Genomic DNA, 22,803 nt, shown 5'->3' with positions numbered 1-22,803 from the left:
TCAAAACTAAGCTTCTTTTGGCAGATATCTTTGCATTCCTAAGCTTACATATTTTTGGGAACTATATTTTCACTGTAGATCATACAGTGGTGGGACCTTTCTCTTCTTAAGCTGTCAAGTCAAAAGGATACCCAAATTTCTGAGAATGAAGGAAAAACTAGCAATTCTCCAGTAGCTGCTTTTCTGTTGAGAGAGGGGGCAAAAACAAGTGCAATAAACCTAGTAACAAAAGTGATATCTATGGAGAGGAGAGAGAACACAAGGAGCATGGAGAGTCCCCCTCCCCCCCTTGGGACCCTTAATAGCCCAATGCAAACAAAGATTCCAAATATATAACATATTTTTGAGCCTAAGCACCGCAGCGCTTATGATAAAAAAGATTTACAAATTGCCGATGTGGCGGATACAACGGGTGCGGCGCATACGATTAATTATTTTTTCTTTCAATTTACAACATTTTAAGAAAATTAACTATTTTGAAAAGAAGCTAAATAAAATGTAAGGAACTTGCTTCCGAAATGATCGGAAATGTGTTCAATTTTTTAATCATGTTTTTAAAAATGTTCTATTTTTGCAATCCCGAATTTCAAAGCGGATTAGTTTCCGCGATTTATTCTTTTTTAACGTTAGTCCTTTTAGCAGAAAAATGATGATTTCATACTTGGCGTGTCTCGCCTTTTTCACACAATTTAGCTTCATACTGTATTTTAAGTCTTAATTAATGGGCAGATAATATAAAATTATACCAGAATATGTTAGTATTCATTTCTTTAATTTTTAATTAAAATAATTGAGCTAAAATCGGAAAATTGTCCAAATTTTCGAGTGTAGATTGGGAAAAATTTGGAAACTTATTTTGTGGTGATGTTCAAATCTCCAGCTTTAAGCATCGTGTGAAGTGTTGAAATTTAAGAGAGTTTGTCCTGTAATTATTTCAAAGAAAGTTCATAACTTTTTAAAACGTTCATAAAGGCGATTGTTCAATGTTTTTTCATGCGCAATGTCCAAATTTTCAACAGCGAACCAAAATTCGGCCAAGTCCGTGGTTGTCTGATTTAGGGTAATTATTTATCAGCAATTACAGTTAAGAAATTATTTTTTGAAAGACTTAATCTATTTAAATTGCGCTCCAAATTTCTTCAAAAACAACAGAAACAACTTTTCTTTCACATCTTTCTAAAACTATAAAATATTTACAAGATGCAAAAATGATTGAAATCTCAAACACAAGAAGCAATTTTTCGCGAAGTTTGAGTAAGTGCAATGCTTCATGTTCGAAAAATAAGAAAGTTATATATTTATTAAAATTAAACACAAAAATTAGGCAATCTAAGGTGGCGTATGTCAAAATAACTTTCAATTACCAAAAATAACAAAATACAGTTGGCTCTCTGTTTAACGGCGCTCTATTTAACGACGGCTTTTCACGGTTCCAGATGGTACACTGTAGTGTTAAAAGCATTCTATTTAAGGACGCTTTCTACTTAAGGACGGTTTTTTGTGGTCCATTGAAAGTCATTAAACAGAGAGCCAACTGTATTTACAAGATTCAAGGAGATTGAAATCTCAAACTGAACAAGTGATTTTCGGCGAAGCCCGTGTAGTTTTAATGTTGTCATGGTTCCGAAAAAAAAAGTACTTCATTAACTATTGAAATTAAACATAAAATAAGCTAATCTAAGGTAATGTATGTTAAAGTAACTTCTGACTGTCAAAAACATCAAAATATATTAACAAGATGCAGAAAGATTGAACTCGCTAACACAGGAAGCTATATTTTGTGATGCTGCATATCAAAGCACTGGAAAAAAAAAAAAAAAAAAAAAAAAAAATAATTTTTTTCAAGGTTTTCAAGCACTTGAAAATGATTTTTTTTTCAAGCACATTTCAAGGTTTTTTATGGGCGTATGAAGACATCATAACTCCTTCCTCAAACCCAGTCTTGCATAATAAGACGAACGCGCGAACGGCGTTCACAGAAATTTTTTGGCTCTGCAGAAGTTTTTTTTCATAACTACTAACGTTGATTTAATTTTTTTTTCTTTTTTAAAGGGAATTGTTAAGAAAATCCCAGAGTTTATTTCTGTTAAAGCCTTTTTTCAAAAGTCTTTTAAAGCACATGTATAAAAAAAATAATGGTTTGGGCAGTTTTCTTCAGTTGGTGAAAAATAAGCAAACTATATGTTATTGTAAAAAAAAATTAAGTGATTTAAAGCACTTTTTTTGTCTCTTTCATATTTGAATATAAATTTAATTTTTTATTCAAGGGTGAATTAGGCAAAATAATTATTTGCAGAAAATTTTCTAGTTAGGATTTGTGTTCGCAGAAAACTTTTCATTTTATCTAAGTTTGCTCAATCCTCTCCATTTGTTAGATTGCCATGCTGCACCAGTTGAAGGAGGAGTAATGATGTCAATCTGAAGCGAAATAACAGGGGAAAGTCAGGTTGAATAGAAACAAGGCGCCGCACAGTGGAGTATTTGACTGAAAATCCTGGCCAAAACTAGTTTGAAATTTTCACCCTTCTGAAGGCGACATCCTTGTGTGCGTTTGTGCGCTGTACGGCGAAGCTATCCCACTTATAGACATGAAACTTGGTATACAAGTTGTCTGAAATGTCTAATGTTACAATTTGAAACTCGATTTTTAAAATTTGAATTAGAAAATGAAATATTTAATATTTTATCCACGGTTTAGACTTTTGCATGTTTACAACCGTAAAAACGATCCTAGTAAACGTAGAAAAAAACCCAATGCATCACTAGATAGGAAAAATAATTTTCTTCAAGATTATGGTTTGTTTGAAGATCTAACGTAATTAACCGAATTTCTAAGAATTTACAAAGGGAGGTCACTTTTTCGACTTTTTTCAATTATTCAATCCATGTAAACTAAAATTCTTGCATCCAATATTCTAATAATGTTATGGCTCTGAAACTTTTTAAGAAAATAATATAAACACCTTACCTTCATTTACAGCGAAAACGGTGAAGTTATGTTCTTTCACTGATTTATAATGAATTTTTTTTCAATGAGTTGAAATAAAAATTTTCAATAATTTTCACTCGATCCGAAATGAATGCCACGGTTGGCTCTTTGCCAATAAAGCTTAGACAAGTGATAAGTAAACATGTTCGATGCGAATTGCTGTTTTCCTTTGAAGATATGTAATTAAGTGCACTGTTCGAGGGGGGAAAAGAGCAAAAAGCGGTGAAAAAAATCCTAGTATTCTGTACAAAACACTAATTTGAAACCAAAAAAATAATCAATTTTATTCTTTTCGTTTGGTTTCAATTATTAAAACCCTGAGTTAATCATGCACAAAAAGAATTAAAGACAAGGGTTTCGGGGTTACAAAGAACCTTTTTTCTATTGAAAAAATAAGTAAATAAATAAATGAACTAGGATATTATAACTGTAAAAACACTCGAAAATGGATATTCAAAAGCTCTTTGTTTTTGAATTGTATATATTGTACTCGTACCTTGGGTCGATCCTTAGTTTTACATCGTGTGATGTGTCCCGCTAAAAATTGTACAAACAAATTTGGAACTAAAATTTTATATAACTTTAATTTCCCAATGAGTAGGTAAAATGTCTTAAATATGGATAGCTCGCTAGCGTAGGAACGTTAGGAGATAATTACAATTGTCTCCTAACGTTAGCAAGTGTGTGTGTGGGGGGGGGGGGGGTATTTCCCCCCTTTTGCTACGTATAAGGGGGAAAGACCCCCTCCCCCGGCACATTATTTGCAGCAATGATCTGAAAAAATATAAATATTTATTTATTTTATCTAAAATCTATCTCAATTTTAAGGAAGAGCAAATTTTCTCAGCGAGATCACAAAATAATTTAATTTATTAACTCATTAACGTACATGAGAAAACTAACATAGCTGAAAGCAAACATATGTTTTAGGGGTGCAGTGAATCTCTTTAGCGATGCATAAAGGTAAGCGTTTTCGAAATTAATTGGATGATTCTCATTCCATAACTTATATCTTTACACATTGATGAAGCGGTTTCTAATAACCATGAAACTCGTGTCTGAAATTTTATTGTTGTTTGTGCGCTCAAATATGTCGATCTTTTCATTCAGTAGTACTTATGATAACTTTTTTGCAAATTTATTAAATCTTTGTAGGTAAATTCAGTTTAAAATCATGACTTGTCACAAAAAAATCGGATTATGCACTTTTTTTTAAAAAAATCATTTTAAAAAAGGGCAGTTGTAGGCGGAAGATTTTTTTGCTGAAATTAGCACTAGAGACTTTGCCAAATACGATGCAACTTTCAAAACAGCCCGACCAAGCCCGACACCCATTTAAAAAGCTTTCTCTAGTTATAAATTAAGGCGAAAAGCCTTTAAAAATCTCATGTACCAAGTTTTCTTTATTTTTTTCACTAAAAGAAAATAAAAATATTTACTTTGATTTATAATTAGCACTAAGCCCTGACATTTCTTTATACCGTAAAATTGGTTTGGTTCAATTCCATTCATTTAGAAAGCCACAAAAAAATCTACATTGAAACGTAATAATTAAGCTGAAACGTAACAAAAAAGCGAAAATTCTTATAGAAATCTCATCTTTCACTGAGGCTATGAGTAATTGTATGTGACTCAAGTTTCCAAAACAGGTGCCGATCGATGCACCAGTTAGTCAACTATCATGGAATAAATTTTCATAAAAATCGGGTAAATTTTTAATTTTGGACTTTTGGCCAGGATTTTCAGTCAAATACTCCACTGTGCGCCGTGGCCGCGTGTTTGGGCGTAATAAACATCAGCACACACTATCTTTTAACGTAATGAAAACTGTTAAAATCTGATTTAAGTAAAAACAACATAAAAGCAGACTAAACGGATCAAAATGCTAAAAAGCGGTCGAAAGCGGACTTAACCCTTAAAAACGGACTTCGGAGGGAAAAGGGGACTATTTGGGAGCCCTGAATATGTATTGGTCTTGGTTGGATGTCTAGTTGATCTTAATTGTTGATTCATCTGTGAGTGGCTATGTGTGTGTTTGATTCTTAAGTGTTATGAAGATACATGATTTTAGCAGAGGAATCCTATGTTAAACAATTAAATCTTGGATAAGCCATACTAGTGTTTAAAGAATTGCAATTTTTACTTTGTTCTTTATTTAATGTTTAAAGAATAACAGCAATATTGCAAGATTCTGAAAAAAATTTGAAGTCCCACACAAAAAGTGAACTCACACTTTGATAGACATAGTGGGGCTTAGGTGGCTTAATTAATTGAAGGTTAGGTAATAAATGCAATAAATTTTATATTTAGAGCAACACACTTGGATTTTGAACTTGAAGAGACACCTGAACGTACCTTCTACAACATTGTTATCAAAGACAGATTCAAATTAAAATCAACAGAAAAAAAACCCTTGTTGATTTCTTACCTTCACACGTTGGCATATTGGAAGGATGCCACAGACCATTCGCCATACATATTTTTGTAGCACGGCCATTCATCTTGTAACCTTCATTACAAACGTAAGTTATGTTATGAGGGTATGTAAAAACAAATCCAAGGCGATCGGCATTTTCGATAAAGCCAGGATCATTACAGCTGATAACCTTAACTGCAAGTAAAATGAAGACGATTTATTTAAAAAGCAGAATTACACACAAACAAACAGCAGATTTTTTTTTTTTTTTTTTGCGTGTATTTGCACTGAATAAACTTTGTCTATATAAAGTTAATCTGGAAATATCAATATCACGTAAACATGCAATAAAATGATCTACCAGGAGGGGAATGTGGGGCAAAGTGAAATGGTGAAATATATATTCTGCTCTTAGCAACACCTATCTGGTAATATTTTAACTTTGTATTAGCACATGTAGTCTATTCCAGTCAGGGAAAAAATGCTGCCAAAGATGAAAGCATATGATAATATAAGCAGGTTTCAAAAATTAATACTCATTTTGTAACATTTTGTTGCAAGTCAAAAATAATTTTTGTTATTACAAAATGGTAAAGTTTTTGTTATTAACATTTTACATATTTTGTACAATTAGTAAAGTACATACATGCGGGGCAAAGTGAAATAGCTTATTTTGTTTACACACTCAATCACTTACATATTCATTCATTAATCGATTCATTTCAGTGACATGCAGTCCGCTAGTGATGGGTATAATCGAGTTCTCATAATCGAATCACTCGATTATCCAAGATCATTCGAGAACTCGATTATCATGAGTTCTCGATTATCGTATCTCGAGTTCTCGATTATCACTTTTCGAGTTCTCGAGCGATGAACTTCTCGAGTTCTCGATTATCACTTTCCGAGTTCTCGAGCGATGGACTGCTCGAGTTCTCGATTATCACTTCCCGAGTACTCGAGCGATCAACTGCTCCAGTTCTCGATTATCACTTTCCGAGTGCTCGAGCGATCAACTGCTCAAGTTCTCGCTTTGAACTTCTCGAGATGTTGAGTTCTCGAGATATTGAGTTCTCGAGATGTCAACCACTCAAGCAGTGTATTTTTCGATCGATTTGAGAATCGAATGAATCTCTCAATATAGTTGACTTCTGACAGGGGTGCCCACCCAGGAAGGGGGGGGGGGATGGGTCATGGCGTAGACTGCGCCAATGACATTTTTTGGGAGTGTTTTAAGGGGTATTTTTCTTATTTTTGGGGGCTCTGCGATATTGAGTGGGTTGCGTCCTTGATTTCAGGGGGGCACCCCTGCTTCTGAAGTGATTCAGTTGCGGGGGCGGATCCGTCATTTAGGGGATCAGAGGGCTGGCTTTGAAAAGTTAATGATTTTAAATATGAATGGGCATGATGAATGAATTGTTGTCTTCCGAAAAGATATGCACTGAACCCTGCCCCCAGAAAAGTTTGGAGTGCTGAGGTGCCCCACAGGGGAGGTGGGTCATAGCGCAGACTGCGCATTGAAATTCTTAATGAACGTTAATCTTTTTTAGGGAATATCCTTCTTGAGGGGGCATTTTGAGGGATATTTTTCTCTTTTTTTTGGGGGGGTGGGGAGGTCTTTGCGATATTGAGGAGGGGTGCCCTTGACCTCAGGGCGGGTGGACACCCCTGCTTCTGAAGTGTTTCAGTTGCAGGGGCGGATCCTTCACTTAGGGGGGCCAGAGGGCTGGCTTTGAAAAGTTAATGATTTTACTTATGAATGGGCATGGTTTTTGTTGTCTTCAGAAAAAATTTGCGTTGAATCCTTGCTACGTAAAAATTTGGAGTGACTGGCTGCGCTGCGGTGCCCACAGGGGAGGTGAGTCATAATGCATACTGCGTCATTGAAATTCTTAATGGACGTTAGTCTTTTTTAGGAAGTATCCTTCTTGAGGGGAAGGGGGTCCCTAATTTTAAAAAGTGTGCCAGCACACTTGAAGAATAGATACTCTTGAGATTTAAATGGTGTTATGCTCAAATAATTGCCTCTCGAATGTTTCATTTGAATAGTGTTATAATTGAATGTTTGCTGTCGAATGCTTGATTATGAAATGATTATTTGGGATACTTTGGTAGTCTAGTGATATGTTTGGTGGAAGTGGGGGGCGCTAATAAGGTTATAACTTGAGAGGTATTAAAATTAAAATTATATTTCAGGTGAAAAGGGGGGAATACTTAAGTTGAAAACCTGAGGGGAGGTCTTCCCCCCTTACGTCCACCTTCGACTATACCATTGGGTAATGATACAAGTGTAACAGGCAATAACAAACGTTTTAGAACCCAATATACAAATTACTGCAGACACGTGTTTCGGGGTTTCAAGGAACCCTTTTTTCAACGCAAAATAGTGAGATTGTGGATGTAAGGACATTACTGGATGTCTTTAGGGACCATTCATTAATTACGTAAGGGTCCCGAGAGGGAGGAGGATTGGAAAAATGTCTACATACTTGGGGGGGGGGGGGGGGGTTCAAACCCATTCTTACGCAATATCCAAGTTGATGTTTTACATTTGAAATTGCGCGGTCAAGTGGTTTGACAGGGATTTTATATTTTATTTGCGTCTGGAAAGTAAAAAACCTATTAGGATAAGCCGTTTTTTATTTGTTTGACGAAGAATGAATAATGTAAAACATAATAAAAGAATTGCATTATGCATGGCATGTTTTATTTTTAATTAGTATAGCATCATATACAAAAAAAAAATGTCGAAAAAACATTCAGTCTAGATTCCAACTTTTTAGTAAATATTTCATTACACAAAAAGGTTTAATTTAAAAGTAGTGAATTTAATTTCGATTCCAGTGACAGATTCGTTATTTTATTATTTTGAAAAACGAAATGGAATCTTACGTAAGAATACGGGGAGGAGATTGAAAAATCTTACGTATCCTTACAAAAATTTGCCAAAATCACCCTTACGTAACTAATGAATGGCCCCTTACATGCAAAAGCTTACTATTTTGTTGAAAAAATGGTATCTTAAAACTCTAAAACACGTTTCAGCAGTACTCTGTATATTTGGGATACAAAACGTTTGTTATTTCATATTACTTCTCGGCACTAAGGTATTTACTTATTTCTTAATAAAACAAGTGGTTTACTTCTTTTGTAATTCCTTCCTGTGGGTGCAAATAAGAGGGGAGTGGGGGAGGAACTGCGGGGTTGTAATTTTTAGGGAGTTTGTCTCTTTTGAGGATATTGCTCTTGGGGAAGAGCTTCATAGGCGATGCGCCTTCGCTCTTGGGATGGATAGATTTGGAATAATTTTAAAATCGAATGAATGCTTTTCGCTTGCTTTACTCGAAAAATTGAATGTTTGGCGTCGAATTTTTGATAATTGAGAGATTCCTTAATAATCCCACGATATTTATCGAACGAAAATTGTTAATTATCGTATGAGCAGATTTATGGAGGGGCATGTGTTGTATGAGTGGTGGATACAACGGGAAAGTCATGAAGGTCATGCCCCCCCACCCTAAACTGTCGACAACAGTATCCGTACACATTGTGTTCAAACACTTTATGTATAAAATGTAAACGATGACGATATCTTTTCATTTCATTAATTATTTTTCAAAGTAAATATTTGAATACTACTTCGTTTCATTGCTCATGAAATTAATTTGCAACGTTTATCTCCAATTAGGTGCCTTATTCCTGATCGATTTGATGCTTTTTATTGACTCCCAAACAGATTCCGACATTTTTCGTACCAAAAACGAGAATTTCGTTCATGGGGGTGTGGGGGGGGGGGATCTCTTCAACATGACACCCCACCTAAAAAATGGTTTTCTGTGTCCGGCCCTGGTGTGATCTGGTGGTGAAATCTTGAAACAAAGGGTTTAGAAAAGCTTTCCATATTGTTTTGAACTCGACAATTATTAAGATCAAATACGTACAATTTTTATTAAAAAGTGAGGGATAATTATAATATGGGCGGGTCTTTGGGCGACATCAGCAGGTTTATAAACTTGAGAGTTGTTAATCTTAAAAATATATTGAACCAGTATGGTACAAACCGTGTAATTGAAAATGTAAGGTGGTCTTAGCTCTTTTTCGAATTATTGTTTCTTAGGAGGAGGGGGAGGGGGAATTGTCATAAGAGGCACGCCATTGCTCACAGGTACGGACGGACACCCCTGCCATTCTATAAGGTTTCAGAATCAAATAATTGCTTCTCACATGCTTTTTTTTCCAATGGGGTTACTCAAAGAGCACACTTCGTTGAGATAAAGGTTTTAAAACGATTGTTAACGCTGTGACGACCATGTTGAAATGTTTAAATGCAATGTGTTCATAATGCAGTGGTGCCCCCCCCCCCCCGGCGATGACACTCATCCCTCAAATGTGACGGAGAACCCCCAGAACGAGAGCCCCTTAAAATAAGACTAAAAGTCCTCTTATTAGTTACCCTCTCCTTTTCAAAACTTCAATGGCGCGGTCTGCGCCATGGATCCCCCCCTGCCCTCTTTCTCGTGAGGACCCTTGTATAATATATTGCTTGTTGTCGAATGTTCGGTTATCGAGCGTCTCGGATGAGTTGAAAACCTAACACGTAATCTGCTTTTCAGAGAAACTTGGTAATCAATTTAAACTTTTTTGAGGACCAACGAAAATGAAGCGTAGCTACGGAACCATAAGTTCCGAAATGGGACCGTCGCGAGCCAAAGTATTTTCAGCAGTTTTGCCTCAATTTTGCAAAAAAAAAAAAATTGCATGAAACAGCACATCAATTGACTCCAAATTTTTAAGTTGAGTGAACAATATACTAATCAACATTTATGAAAATATAAGGAATATGACATAGGAAATATAAAAAATATAACATAAACAAGCAAGTAAAACAAGAAAAACATTTAAATTCAACTACGCACGCGAAAATAAATGCTACGCAAAAAAAAGTCACAAATATCTTACGTATAGAATTTGAAAAAAAAAAAAAAATCTGTATAAAATGTTATTTTTATATTTAAAAAAAAATGGAACAAAGTGTGGAAGCTCTAATATTAATCCCACACGACAAACTTCAATATTTCTTTTTAATGCACTCAGAAACATTTCAACTTCCACTCCCGACACTTTTACTGTTATTACATATTTCCCAAGTCAACGAATGAAAAAGAAAAATAAAAAAGAGCGAATCAAGAAAAAAAAAAAAAGAACTTCACTGCACTTCAAGCCACACTTGTAACTTTCAATGCGCCGGGAATCCCAATCTTCTGGAAAACGCAGCCTGAAATATTTTACCCTCCCTCCTCATGTATCAGTCAGATAAATATAATTCCACTAACAAGAACATCAAAAAAAAAAAAAAGCAAAGCAATAAACTAGAATAAAAGAGTCTTTCTTCGCAGAGAGCAACGATTCCCGTACAAAATTGTTTACATTATTAACTTCGTGTTTGAGTGCTCACAACCATTCGAAATAACCACGTGATATCTGAGAATCATTAGTTAAAATACAAAACCATTCGATAAATCACTCAAAATGAATGTAAAAAAAAATAAATCGAGAAATCAACCCCTTACACAAATTGAAATGGAAGGGGGAGGGGGAGGTTGATAGCGCACCATTTCAATCGCTACGGGGCATCCTCTGAGGGCCACCAAGAGTCAAGGGCCCATTGCCAGTTTTCTAGCCACTACCAATAAACATATAAAAGTTTATACTACTCCCAGCTGGGTCGCCCAAATGCCGAGCTCCTAGTTTCTGACACGCTAACAGGAAATCTCGTCGAACCAGCATCCCACATGGATTGCGACCCCCAAATAAAGACTAAAATCTATCAAATTGACCACCTAAAACAGGCTTGCGTTTCGAACCTTTCCCGAGGGTAGGGAGAAAGGGTTTATCTGCTCATTTTATCGGAAAACAACAAAAAACTAGACCCACTTAAACGTAAAAACTAGATTTTTTTTTCAATTAATTGGAGCGCGGGGGGGGGGGGTGGGGGGGGGGGGGGGGGGGGGGGGCAGGCCCGTTATTTCGAACCTTACAAGTGAGTAGGAGGGGTTTAAAGAGTATCCCACGAGTTGCATATTATGCCGAATAACATTAAGGACTTCATTTATATGAGTACAACAACTTCTAAAAGCCAGGAGGGTTCGCCACTTATTATACCCCTCAATGATAGGCTTAATGGCACATTCCTATTTCGTGCGTACCCCTGCCAAAACAACTCGGGAATTCAATTGCTCCAAAAGTCAAGGGTATCCACCCCCCCCCCCCTTTCGCAGGGCGATGGCGCACCCTCTCAAATGTAACGGAGAATCGGTCTAGAAAGAGCTCCCCCCCCCCTCCCGAAATGTGATTTAAAAAAAATTCTCAAAAAACCACTTTTAAAAATTTTGGTTTCGCAAGCTGCGCCATGGACCCCCTGCCCCCGCCCGAAAATGAGATTTAAAGAACCCTCTCAAAAAATCAGCCCTAAAAATTTTAATGCCACAGGCTGCGCCATGCCCCCACCCCACCCGAAAATGAGATAAAAAACACTCTGAAAAAAACGGCCAATTGCGCAGGCTGCACCATGCCCCCTCCCCCCTTTTAGTGGGCATTCCTGTAGCAGTCCACTCAATTCTGGAAAAGCTCAGGAAATGAACTACTTGAGTACTCGATTCAAACGTCTCGAGATCTCGATTTGAAACATCTCGAGATCTCGATTAAAAACATCTCGAGTTCTCGATTTAAAACATCTCGAGATCTCGATTCAAAAGATCTCGAGAAGTCAATTGCTCGAGTACTCGATTCAAAAGATCTCGAGAAGTCAGTCGCTCGAGTACTCGATTCCAAAGATCTCGAGAAGTCAATCGCTCGAGTACTCGATTCGGAAGATCTCGAGAAGTCAATCGCTCAAGTTCTCGAATTCAAAAGATCTCGATTATCAATCACTCGAGTGATCGACTTGAAAAGATCTCGATTATCAATCACTCGATTATCAGAAGTACTCGATTCCCGAGATCTCGATTATCAAAAGATCTCGATTATGCCCATCACTACAGTCCGTCCAAGCAAACCAAGCAAAGCTTGGGCACTCCAAAAATAAATTTTCATTTCTCATTTGTATGCTTAAAATTGACAGGAAGTATAAAGCATATTTTTTTGCTTATTGTGACATTCACTGAAAATCAGTTAAAAAACATTTATTAGTCACTCAAATGACGATTTCCCGAGAAAACGTATTTCCAGGCAAGGAAAGTGAAATCCACACTGCAGTCCATGCACAGAAAGAAATGAAGGGGTGTTGCCGTGACAACACAGTGACGCTGTCGCACCTGTCCAATGAGAAGAGACCGCTGTTGGCGCTTTTTCAGATTTGAAACCAAGCAGTTTCTTGTAAGGGGAAGGAGGGTTGCCAGATTGGCTTTTCTTGTGCCAAGTTCGAGAAGTGAAGCTTCTTTTGTAGAAAAAACCGTCTATCTTCTTGGCTTTTTTTTGGATTTCGAATAATTTTCAAACAACTTTTCGATAAAATATGAAGTTTTTTAGACTATGACCTGTTTTAAGTTCTTCATACCTTTTCAAAAATTTTATTTGGGCTTTTTAAACCACGCTTCAGTTTGCTGTTTTCATTTTGATGGAGAATGTTTTTGTCTTCATGATGATAATAGGCAATGGTTTTCAGCTGCTAGAGTTTTTTACTCCAAGATGGTCGATAGCTGTTCTCTATTGCAGAATACTGATCTTTGATCATAATACGCAAATACTTTAGAAGGGTTCCCCACTCCCAAAAAAGGCGGCGCAGGCGCACCTTCCGAATGAAAATAAAAGCCTTTAAAACAACCATGCCCTTAAAAACTTCAATGTCTCAGTCAGGCGCTACATAGCTCCCCCCTCCCCCCCCCCCCCCCCGCTATTACTCATTAGCTATTATTATTAGAAATACAACCCTAGAATATACTCTTTTAAAAACAACTCACCCAACAGGTTTTTCGATTCTGTAATGGAATACTCATGTTTTGCTGCTAAGGAACGAAGAATGGAATTCAATTATGAATGAACTGTTAAATTAAATGCATTATTTGCTTCTAAAAACTTGAAAGTTGGTGGTATTTTAGTCACATGATCAAAAATTACTTTTTGTAATCCCAATAGAAAATATTTCATTGTGAAAATATCTCTTATTCACTATGCCCCACAAAAAAAAGTGAGCATTTTCCACTTTTGTTTGACGGCATAAATTTACTGCCAAAAATAAAAACTACTGATCAAATGCAAGTTTATTACAAAATACAATGTTCTTTTGTTATGTCCTGTAATTTCCAAAACAAATTTCCCATTTTTTCAGTTCGAAAAAGTTTAGCCATCTTAAATATTTCACTTTGCCCCACATTCCTCTACATGTGTTTTGGAGTTGGGAGAACCTCAAAAGTATTTAGCCTAGGGCCCCTCAATATCCTAACCAGGCCCTGGTGCTAATAGCTTCAACATAGCTTTTTAAATGAGTGGGTACTCTTCCACTACAGATATTACAATTGTTTTAACAGCATTTGCTTATTTTCTAACGAGACAAAAGCAGAAAAACATTGTTTACATAGCAGCCAAGTTTGCTCTAATGTCTCTTTTTTGAATTTTACCTTTAAAGGAACTTTTATTGATTTTTAATGACTTAATGTCTGTACTTCAGGGCCAGAACAACGTAAGTCACATAATGGTGACATTACAAGAGAGAGGAAAAAAGGTTGTCTGGCACATGCAAAAGATGGAACGCGCCCTCTTTTAACACTGGTAAAAATTTACAAAGGATATTTTTAAAAATTTCATTCCCATGGGTTGATGCGGAATAAGATTCTACATACAATGCCTTAATAAATTGAAAATAACAATTTTTGAACTTACGTCTGTCTGGCTCTGAGGTGCAGATATATTTCTTCAAAGTATTATTTTGGATAAAAAAGGAACTTTTAATACTTTTATTCATTTTGCAAATTATTTTAATAAAATTTTTCCATGTTATTTAGTGTTTTTAATTTGGAGGAATACTTTCATTTTTAAAACTTAATTTAATTCTTTTGTGGATACTTTTTCATTTTAATGGACCGTTTTGTCATGTTTAGGGATTGCAATACCATGATATTAGTATACCAAATACCGGTATAGTATAATAAACATATACACATAGTAATAAGCATATAGAGATACAAAAGTATTAGAAGATCAAACAACTAATTGAAAGCTTTCTTAGTTTTATCCTACTTACGCTTGCAATAGCTGTCATTTGTCCAATGGGCAAGTCCATTTTCTACTGTGCAAGTAAATCTTGGATTCCTTCTGTCTGATTCATAAGTTTGATCGCAAGAAAATTCTACGATGTCCCCAGAATTAAAAGGAGCTTTTCGACCATTCAAAATTAACCGTCCATTTTCGATTGAAGGCAGTTCATTGCATACAGCTATAGTAACAAATGAAATTAACACATTAAAGGAAGCAGTACTCCATAACATTTGGTTGGTTGAGAGAAAAGTACTTTAGCAGGTATACAGTAACAGCATCACCTCAAGCTTTTTTTCCCCCCTTTTTGTTCAATACAGTAGGTACATACTTTACTCAACTTTCTCCACTTCAGTGGGCACCAATAGCATACTTATAAATTTCTCCTCATAAATACTTTTGTTTTTCTAACATTAAAAATAAACACAACATTTATATATATATATATATATATATATATATATATATATATATATATATATATATATATATATGCATATATATACATATATGGCTCATTTGGAAGAAGAGTGCCACAATACAAAGAAATAAAATTTTACAGAAGCGTTTGAAGTTGAACTCTTCAGGCAAATTTCATTAAGAAAGATAAGTTTGCTGTGCTCTCCAGTGGTTAATATTAGAACAAAAAATCCGTCATTATTTTCCAAATAAGATAATGTCCTTTGAAGACCTTTAAGAAAAAAAAAAAAAAAAAGAAAAGAAAATTAAAAATTTTGTATTGTGGCACTCTTTTTTCAAACGAGCGACATATATACAGCATGTCTCCGCTCAACCTGCAAGACCTCTATTTCAGCAACTGTCCCCAAAGCAGAATACTTGACGATGTTCGCAAGGTAAAATCAAATTGACGAAAATTGTTCTGCAAGTACTTCAAGCATTGTATACACAAGCAATCAACGCCACCTTTTCCACTAATCGGCAGCCCTTAATCAAAATCGTTTCATACAAGAGGTTTTTCTTTTTCTTTTCAGTTTTTAAAACTTCACTGCTGCTATGTATCTCTGTGGAACCTAAACTGATTGAAATTCTCCTCAACTATTTTATATATATTTTAAAATGCATAATAATAGCAAAGATAATTTTTTTTAAATAAAAATCTGAACCTAGGTATCAAACCACGTTAATTTTACAGAGTATGAAGGAGCAATTAAAATAATGGTAATAAATAAGTAAATTATTAAAATAAAAAATAAAATTAGTCGAGCGAGGGTTGCATATAATATAACCAGGGTTCGTACTCAATTTAAGAAATAAAACCAAAGGAGTTTCGGAGGAGTTTTGAAGGAGTAAAATGAGATTTTGAAGAAGTACTCATGGGGTGTCATTAAATGATGTCGCACTTTTTCTCGACATATTTCACTCCTCTTTCTTTGTACAAAGTGTCACACTTAACCTTACTCCTTCACTTGTCACATGTCATTTTTTATGAACATATTGTTACAACTGTGTGGTGTCACTTTTTGTCACCCTCTCGATTCCCCTTCAATGTCAAAACTACGGGTGCTATTTGGCTCCCTGGGGTGAAAACACGGTGCTTCAGGGTGCAATGGAGGGTAGGAAATGTTATCCAGATGAATGACGCTAATTAATAGGAAGACAGACCTCCTAAAAACAAGGGTGAAACGTTGGCGCAAGCGCTCTCAAACATCATTCAACTACAATCAATGGCAGACGAAGGAAGTAACGATGCAGATGCACTTTCCCATTGAATGAAGTACGAGAAATTGGATTAAAACTCAAAAGTTTCTGCAATTTACTCTTTAAAATTTCGTGTAAGTACAAGCATTTTATCATAGTGTAGCTTTTAAGGCTTTCGAACATATTTAAAAGTATTTCAAAGGTACGTAGATTGTTCAGTTTGCGGTTATGTACGTTTGCTATTTCTATCATGCTTAAATTTTACCTAAAAATAGCTATCAGCATTGGATAAGTAACATTTAATAACCAAAATGCTTAAATTAGATGATATTTGAAAAGTTAATTCAACCATTAATTTTGAATATGTGGTTTTATTTTCTTGTGGATTTTTAACTAGAAGATTTATTGTTAACAATGTGATGCAATCAGCAAGTGAACTGAAATTCTAATGGTGCTGCATATAAACAAAACAGAAAGCACAAAAAAAAAAAAGAGAAGATGGTTGAAAAAAAATTCTTTCTCCGTCTCGATTTTTTAAAAATTCATTATCTCATGTCTAAGTTAACTAATCTTCTGTTGGCGTTATTGCATGAAGTGAATGACGGAATTTTTTTCGCCACTCTAGTAAGAGGGAATAGATTGTTAGAATTTATTTTGGCTTTTAATTTGTCGAAACACTTCACATTGAAAAAAAAGTGCTTATTTATCATCTATACAGATATTCAAATTTCGAATCATGAATCATATATGTACGGCTCTTGATTAAAATTTGGAACGTTAATGAAACGATTTTATTTTTCCATGTTTGAAATATAATTTAATACATATGGTTGTTCCTATGAATGCTTTACAAATACCTATGCTCTTCATTTTCGGTACGATCATGCTTCAATAAATGTCAATAACATATTAAAATTACTTAGCAATCCAAGTAGATGTACGAAAATTAGTGCACAAACAGACAAATTAAGGTGTTGAACACTTCTAAACTATGTTGGAAAGTTGAAATGTGATCAAATGCCTTAAATTACAAGTTTTAATCATTTTCAGAATGTGGAAAAGGTACAAAGGCTGTTTTTTATAGCTCAAAGTAATAAATAATAATTTACAGAATTGCATCCAAAAATGTACACAACAGGGGGAAGGGGGGTCAGTAACAGGAAACAAAAAGGGTGCCAATGTTCTGGCATACGGTTCCATTTTTCACCGAGGTGCACGCTGAATGAAGGGTGCGAGTTTTTCACCCGTGTTAAGGGTGCAATTTTGGCACCATATAAAGTGCCGCTGGTAAACAAGCTTTTCACCTTTGAAAGGTGCCAAATGCAACCTGCAGTTTTAACAGTGATGTCACTATTTCATGAACCCGTCTCCCCTTCAAGGTATGACATCACTATTATCATAACTGTGATTTACAAAACAATTGTTTTTTAAAACAATCACTTAATATAGTACATGTATTTTTAAATAATAATTAGACAACCTGACTTTTGCTGCTGAGAGTGTGGTGTAGGGAAAAAGAATTATTCGAAAACTTGACAAAAAAGCCAAGCACCATTTAAGCATGTTTTACTTCACTTATGAAATGTCTTAGTCATGTAATAATCTTTTCACCATCAACTTTTATGACTTCTTTGATCAATTTGTAAATCACATCTTTATGAAAAAAAAGTTAACAAAACTACTACATTAAAATTGCCCTTTTACAATCGCGCTTGAGACAAAGTCAAGCTGTTGGTTGAAGTATTTTAAAAGTTACTGTCATAGGGGAAGATTATGTAGTCCTGAACTAAAAAAAGGAGTTTTGAAGGAGTTAAAACAAAAATGAAGGAGTTTGAAGGGCGCTTCAAAAAATTTTCCTAAATGAAGGTGTATTGGAGGAGTTTTGAAGGAGTGTACAAACCCTGATAATACTTTGAAACACTCTAAATAAGTGAAATATTTTCAGGATCGATGCAAAAGGATTGAAATCTTAAACAAGACTCGCAATTTTCAGATGCACGTGTTTCAGTGTTGGCTTGTTTTCCAAACACACGTTTATGAAAGAAATTGCAGTGGATGAAGATCGATTGAGAAAAATAAGGAAAAGTGGAACCAAAAACACTAGAAAAATTAAGAATCTTTCTAGATTTAGAATATGAAGTTTCTGCAGAAACTGCCGATTTTCTACAAATATCTTCCAACTCAAAATAGAATTTTACACAAATTCTGCAGATTTCTTTAAGTTAAAAGAAAATCTCCAAGTTCCTGCTGATGACTTATCGAATTCAACATTTTTTGCAAGTTTCTGCCAAATTATCGTAATTTCAGAGAATTTTAGACTTTCTTCTAATTTAAAGAAATCTGCACATTGAATTTGTGCAAAACTCTGTCTTGAGCTGGAAGATATTTGCAGAAAATCTGCGTAAACTGCAGATTTTTTGCAGAAGTTTCACAGAAATCTGCAGAAAATTAGTCTGAGTTTTCTTCTCACATTTGAACAGAATTGTTCTACAGCTCAGGTATCTGTTCTGCGACGTACGGCGCAAATTTTGTAGCATTCTGCTTTTGGGGCAACTGTTAGTCTTAGTTGCATACTTTCAATTTCAAAAATGGTCAAAATAAGATGCAGAGTAGTTTGAAGTGAAAAAAAAAACAACAGTAAAAAAATCCGAAATCTAACTTTTACATATTCATCTTCACTAAAAAACAATACCAACACAGAAAATTTGAAACATTGGCCACCATAAGTCATGGAGATATTAAAGTAAAGTAGTAAAATTATTAGGGTCAGTGCAGAAGATGGAACTGGACTATACATAAGAATACATTTTGTTGAATTAAAAAACAAAATATTTATACTTTTCATTGCTATTGAAAAATAAATGGTAATGTTATGCAATGATAGGAAAAAAACACTAAAAATGCTCGTACAATTTGAAGAAACACACTGTATGAGCAAATATAATTTTAAACCCCAGTCAGTCGCTATATTTCCCCTCAAAAGGTGAAATTGAATGCAAGTGTAAAGTGGTATAGGTCAAAACTGCTAGGCTTCATATCTTCATAAATATTGATCATACCTGTGTAAGTTGATTACTTGCGGTGCACTACTTTAGTGATCATCTTAAACAGTTGGTCAACTTATAGATGTTGATTTATATGATATCGATCTATATTCTGTGCCTGAAAATAGTGGTCAACATAACAGGTTTTACTGTGCTATTGTCAAATTTTTTCAGTTCTTTCATGTTTGTGATTTCTCTAAATGTAATGTAGGGACTTGAGGACGCACTTTTTCACTAATTTTTTTTTCGCTTCAAATGTTTCATTTCTTAACTGTATCTTATTTTTACAATTTTTTCAAATAGAAGTATGCATCTAGAACTAATGGTTACAAAAATGAAGGTCTTGTCAGTTAAACGAGGCTACACTATATACGTATATAACACAAATACTAACAGGTGAAATGAAACACAGTGCTAAAGAATGAAAGACTCTGAATGTTTTTCTGATATTATTGCCTGAAAAAGAGGGTCTTTATTGCTAGTCCAAAAGAAAATGGTGACTAGACAAAAAGTGAAGTGTGTGTTATGGTTACTGTTAGCCAGAAGAAAACCAACAATAACCTTACAAGAAACGTTTGCCGGATGAATCATAAAAATTCACCTGGTCAAAAAATTTCCTTCCATAGTAATTAGTTATTTTGCTTTGTCTAACCTCAACACACTGGGCTGTCCCCTGTTCCTCTTTTCTTAGCTCAATTGGCTAGCAATTAGCACCCTATCGTTCAGGCAAATACCAGAAAATTTCTTCCAGAGCTTATCATTCTTCTCTAGCAAACTTTCAGTTCAGCTACTAATGTTCTTGTTATCAGAATGATAAATATCTTTCTTGGATACCCTGTATGGCTGTATACAAATATATCAGGGTTTAAGTGGAGTCAATCCAAAAATAAATAAATAAATAAATAAATAAAATAAATAAAATAAAAATAATAACAATAATAAGAAATAAAATAAATAAATAATTACAAAAAGAGATTTAACAAAATGCTAAAATTTATTGAGTTTATAAATACAAATTTGCATACATCAGAACTAAAGCTCTAGGCTAGGAATTTTGAATAGTAGCCACTGGCTACCAATATCACAAAAAATTGTAACCACTTTTTGCACTTTTGGTAGCCATTTAAAAAAAAAAGTAAATAACATAATTGCCAGTGTCGGAAATAAGTATTTAATTTTGAGGAGCAGTACTTTCTGATGAAGTTGCTATTAAAGTCTAACCGGAGATACTAAATGGTGATAACTTAAAATCGGGAAACTTTATCTCAAGCGATCATTTTCCCTAAATATCCATTTGGAGTTTTAAGTCCACATCCCTGATTTGTGTTTGTGAATAATTTTTGTTCAAATCATGAGTGAGAAAAACGGGGGCGGGGCGGGGGGGGGGGGGGGGGGGAATCATAGGCAACATTTTTAAGAAGCCGGTGATTGCATTCTGAGAGAAATCAGAACACCAGTTGAGCCATTACGTTTTTGTTTCGGCTGGAATAAAACAAACAAGCAACATTATAGAAACAAAATGACAGATTTGATTTAATGATGATTTCTTTTCAAAGTAACAATCTACATAAGAAGCACTATAATAATTGACAGTATTTAGTGATTTATCGCTTGCAAAAGCATCACAGTAGTGGCTATATTTTTTAGTTGCAGATTTAGCGGAACAGATCCACGCATCAGCTGATCCCCCTAAATTAACTTAAAAAAAATTATCAGGTTAAACATCAAAATATAAGCTATTTTTATTTTGCATTTTCAATTCCAATAAATAATTTCTGAAAGGTCCATTTTAGTTGATTGGAACTTTGTGAAAGGTTTGTTTTGGTAAATTGGATTTTTTGTTGAATGGTCCATTATCAAATCCAAATTTTTTCTGTCCAGACCCTTGCAATAATAATCATGTGTTATTCTGTCATGTAAAAATAAAATTTAAAAATCGAATACTTTCCTATTGGCTACTTCGAACCAAGATGAGGACAAAATTTTATTTTTTTGTTACTTATAGTAGTTGGGGCAAACTTAACCTGGCAGTTTTGTGAAGCTTTGCAGACCATAATCACATCATTATGATGTTATTTGTGTTGAATGTTATGCTAAAGCTTCTATTGAACAGCAAAAAAAAAAAAAAAAAAAAAAAAAAACCCTCAATGCCTACTTATATCTCAGTCTTGATAAGTCACTTAATTACTTGTAAAAATGTGTTAAAACAATGTAACAAAAGTAAACAAAATTATAAACAAAATACAAAATTAAAATCAATAACATAAAAGAATGAAAAATCATACGTTCACATGATATATTAGGAGGCTCCCAATAGGCTGTGTCATTGTTGCTCACACAAAGAGCATAAGTATTTCCATGTTGATGCATGACATACCCATTTCGACATGAGTAAGTAATTTGAGTTCCGACTGAATAAGAAGCATTCAAATCTTGAGTTACATCTGTATTCTCAATTTCAGGAGGATTGCTACACATTTCTAATCAAAAAAATAAATTAAACAAAACTTTGTTTTAACTTTACATCAATTTGAAACTGCAGCTTCAACAAAATATCTAACTTACCGTTTGCTGATAGTGAAGCAGCATGATGAACAAATATAACTGCATATATAATCACAGAGAAAACTTCCATGTGTTTGAATAGTATCATGACATCTAAAAAATATCTAGAAAAATATTTTGTTTTTATACACTACATCATAAAAATATAAATAAAAAATAATACTGTTAGAGATTAGAAAATGATGAATTCAGTCATGTAAAGCGCATAATTAAAAATTATGAACAAAAATTTCCCCCTAATTACTGTTACGGATCTCAGCATCATCATTTTCACAAGTTTTTAAAGAAATTTTTCGATTAAAATTATCATCTACATTAAAGATGAGTCTTTGCTTTATTTGTCCCAAGTACGATTCAATGTAGAATCTAATCACTATGTAGTAAACAAATGAAAAGAATACAATATTCACATCATTTAGAAAATGCTTTTTCATTCTATGTGACACTTTAAAACTTTTACTAAGTTTTATTTTGGACACCTCCTATATCAACATTACCGTGAAATGTCTCAATCATAAATAAAACCCTCTCATAGTTGAAGGATGGAAATCCATCAACATGCTTTTTTTAGACGAATTTCCATCTGGAGGACAGAAAAGTGCCATTCATGAGTATTTACGTCATGATAACTATCTATTTTTATTTACATTTCAAAAGGATATTTTTGATTCAGTTATAAAACACAGACACTGAATCAATATTAAAAAAAAATAAACATTAAGGTAGCTTATTAATAACAAATGAGCATTAAAATAAAAGTTATGTTCTTACTCATTTACCATTATTACAGTTGAGCCTAATTAACCTGGACTAATAGAGGATCCAATTCGTCCCAATTAATGAAAGAACGGATTAAACAAAATATCCTATAAACTGTGCCA

At 34.3% G+C, this 22,803-nt stretch overlaps 1 protein-coding gene across 1 annotated transcript in view; it reads right to left on the bottom strand.

The window, feature by feature from the left end:
* LOC129224941 (sushi, von Willebrand factor type A, EGF and pentraxin domain-containing protein 1-like) overlaps window positions 1-22,010 on the bottom strand; it is a 40,140-nt gene extending 18,130 nt beyond the window's left edge. The window contains exons 1-3 of the mRNA XM_054859488.1: window positions 21,923-22,010; window positions 14,644-14,835; window positions 5,418-5,600 (exon numbers count right to left, since the gene is read on the bottom strand). Coding sequence (XP_054715463.1) covers window positions 5,418-5,600; window positions 14,644-14,835; window positions 21,923-22,010 — 463 coding nt within the window. The remainder of the gene's footprint in view (window positions 1-5,417; window positions 5,601-14,643; window positions 14,836-21,922) is intronic.
* Window positions 22,011-22,803: the final 793 nt, after the last annotated feature.

This window comes from Uloborus diversus, chromosome 6 (genome assembly GCF_026930045.1).
Source record: "Uloborus diversus isolate 005 chromosome 6, Udiv.v.3.1, whole genome shotgun sequence".
Lineage (NCBI taxonomy): Eukaryota > Metazoa > Arthropoda > Arachnida > Araneae > Uloboridae > Uloborus > Uloborus diversus.
This window is presented reverse-complemented; position numbering and strand designations above follow the sequence as displayed.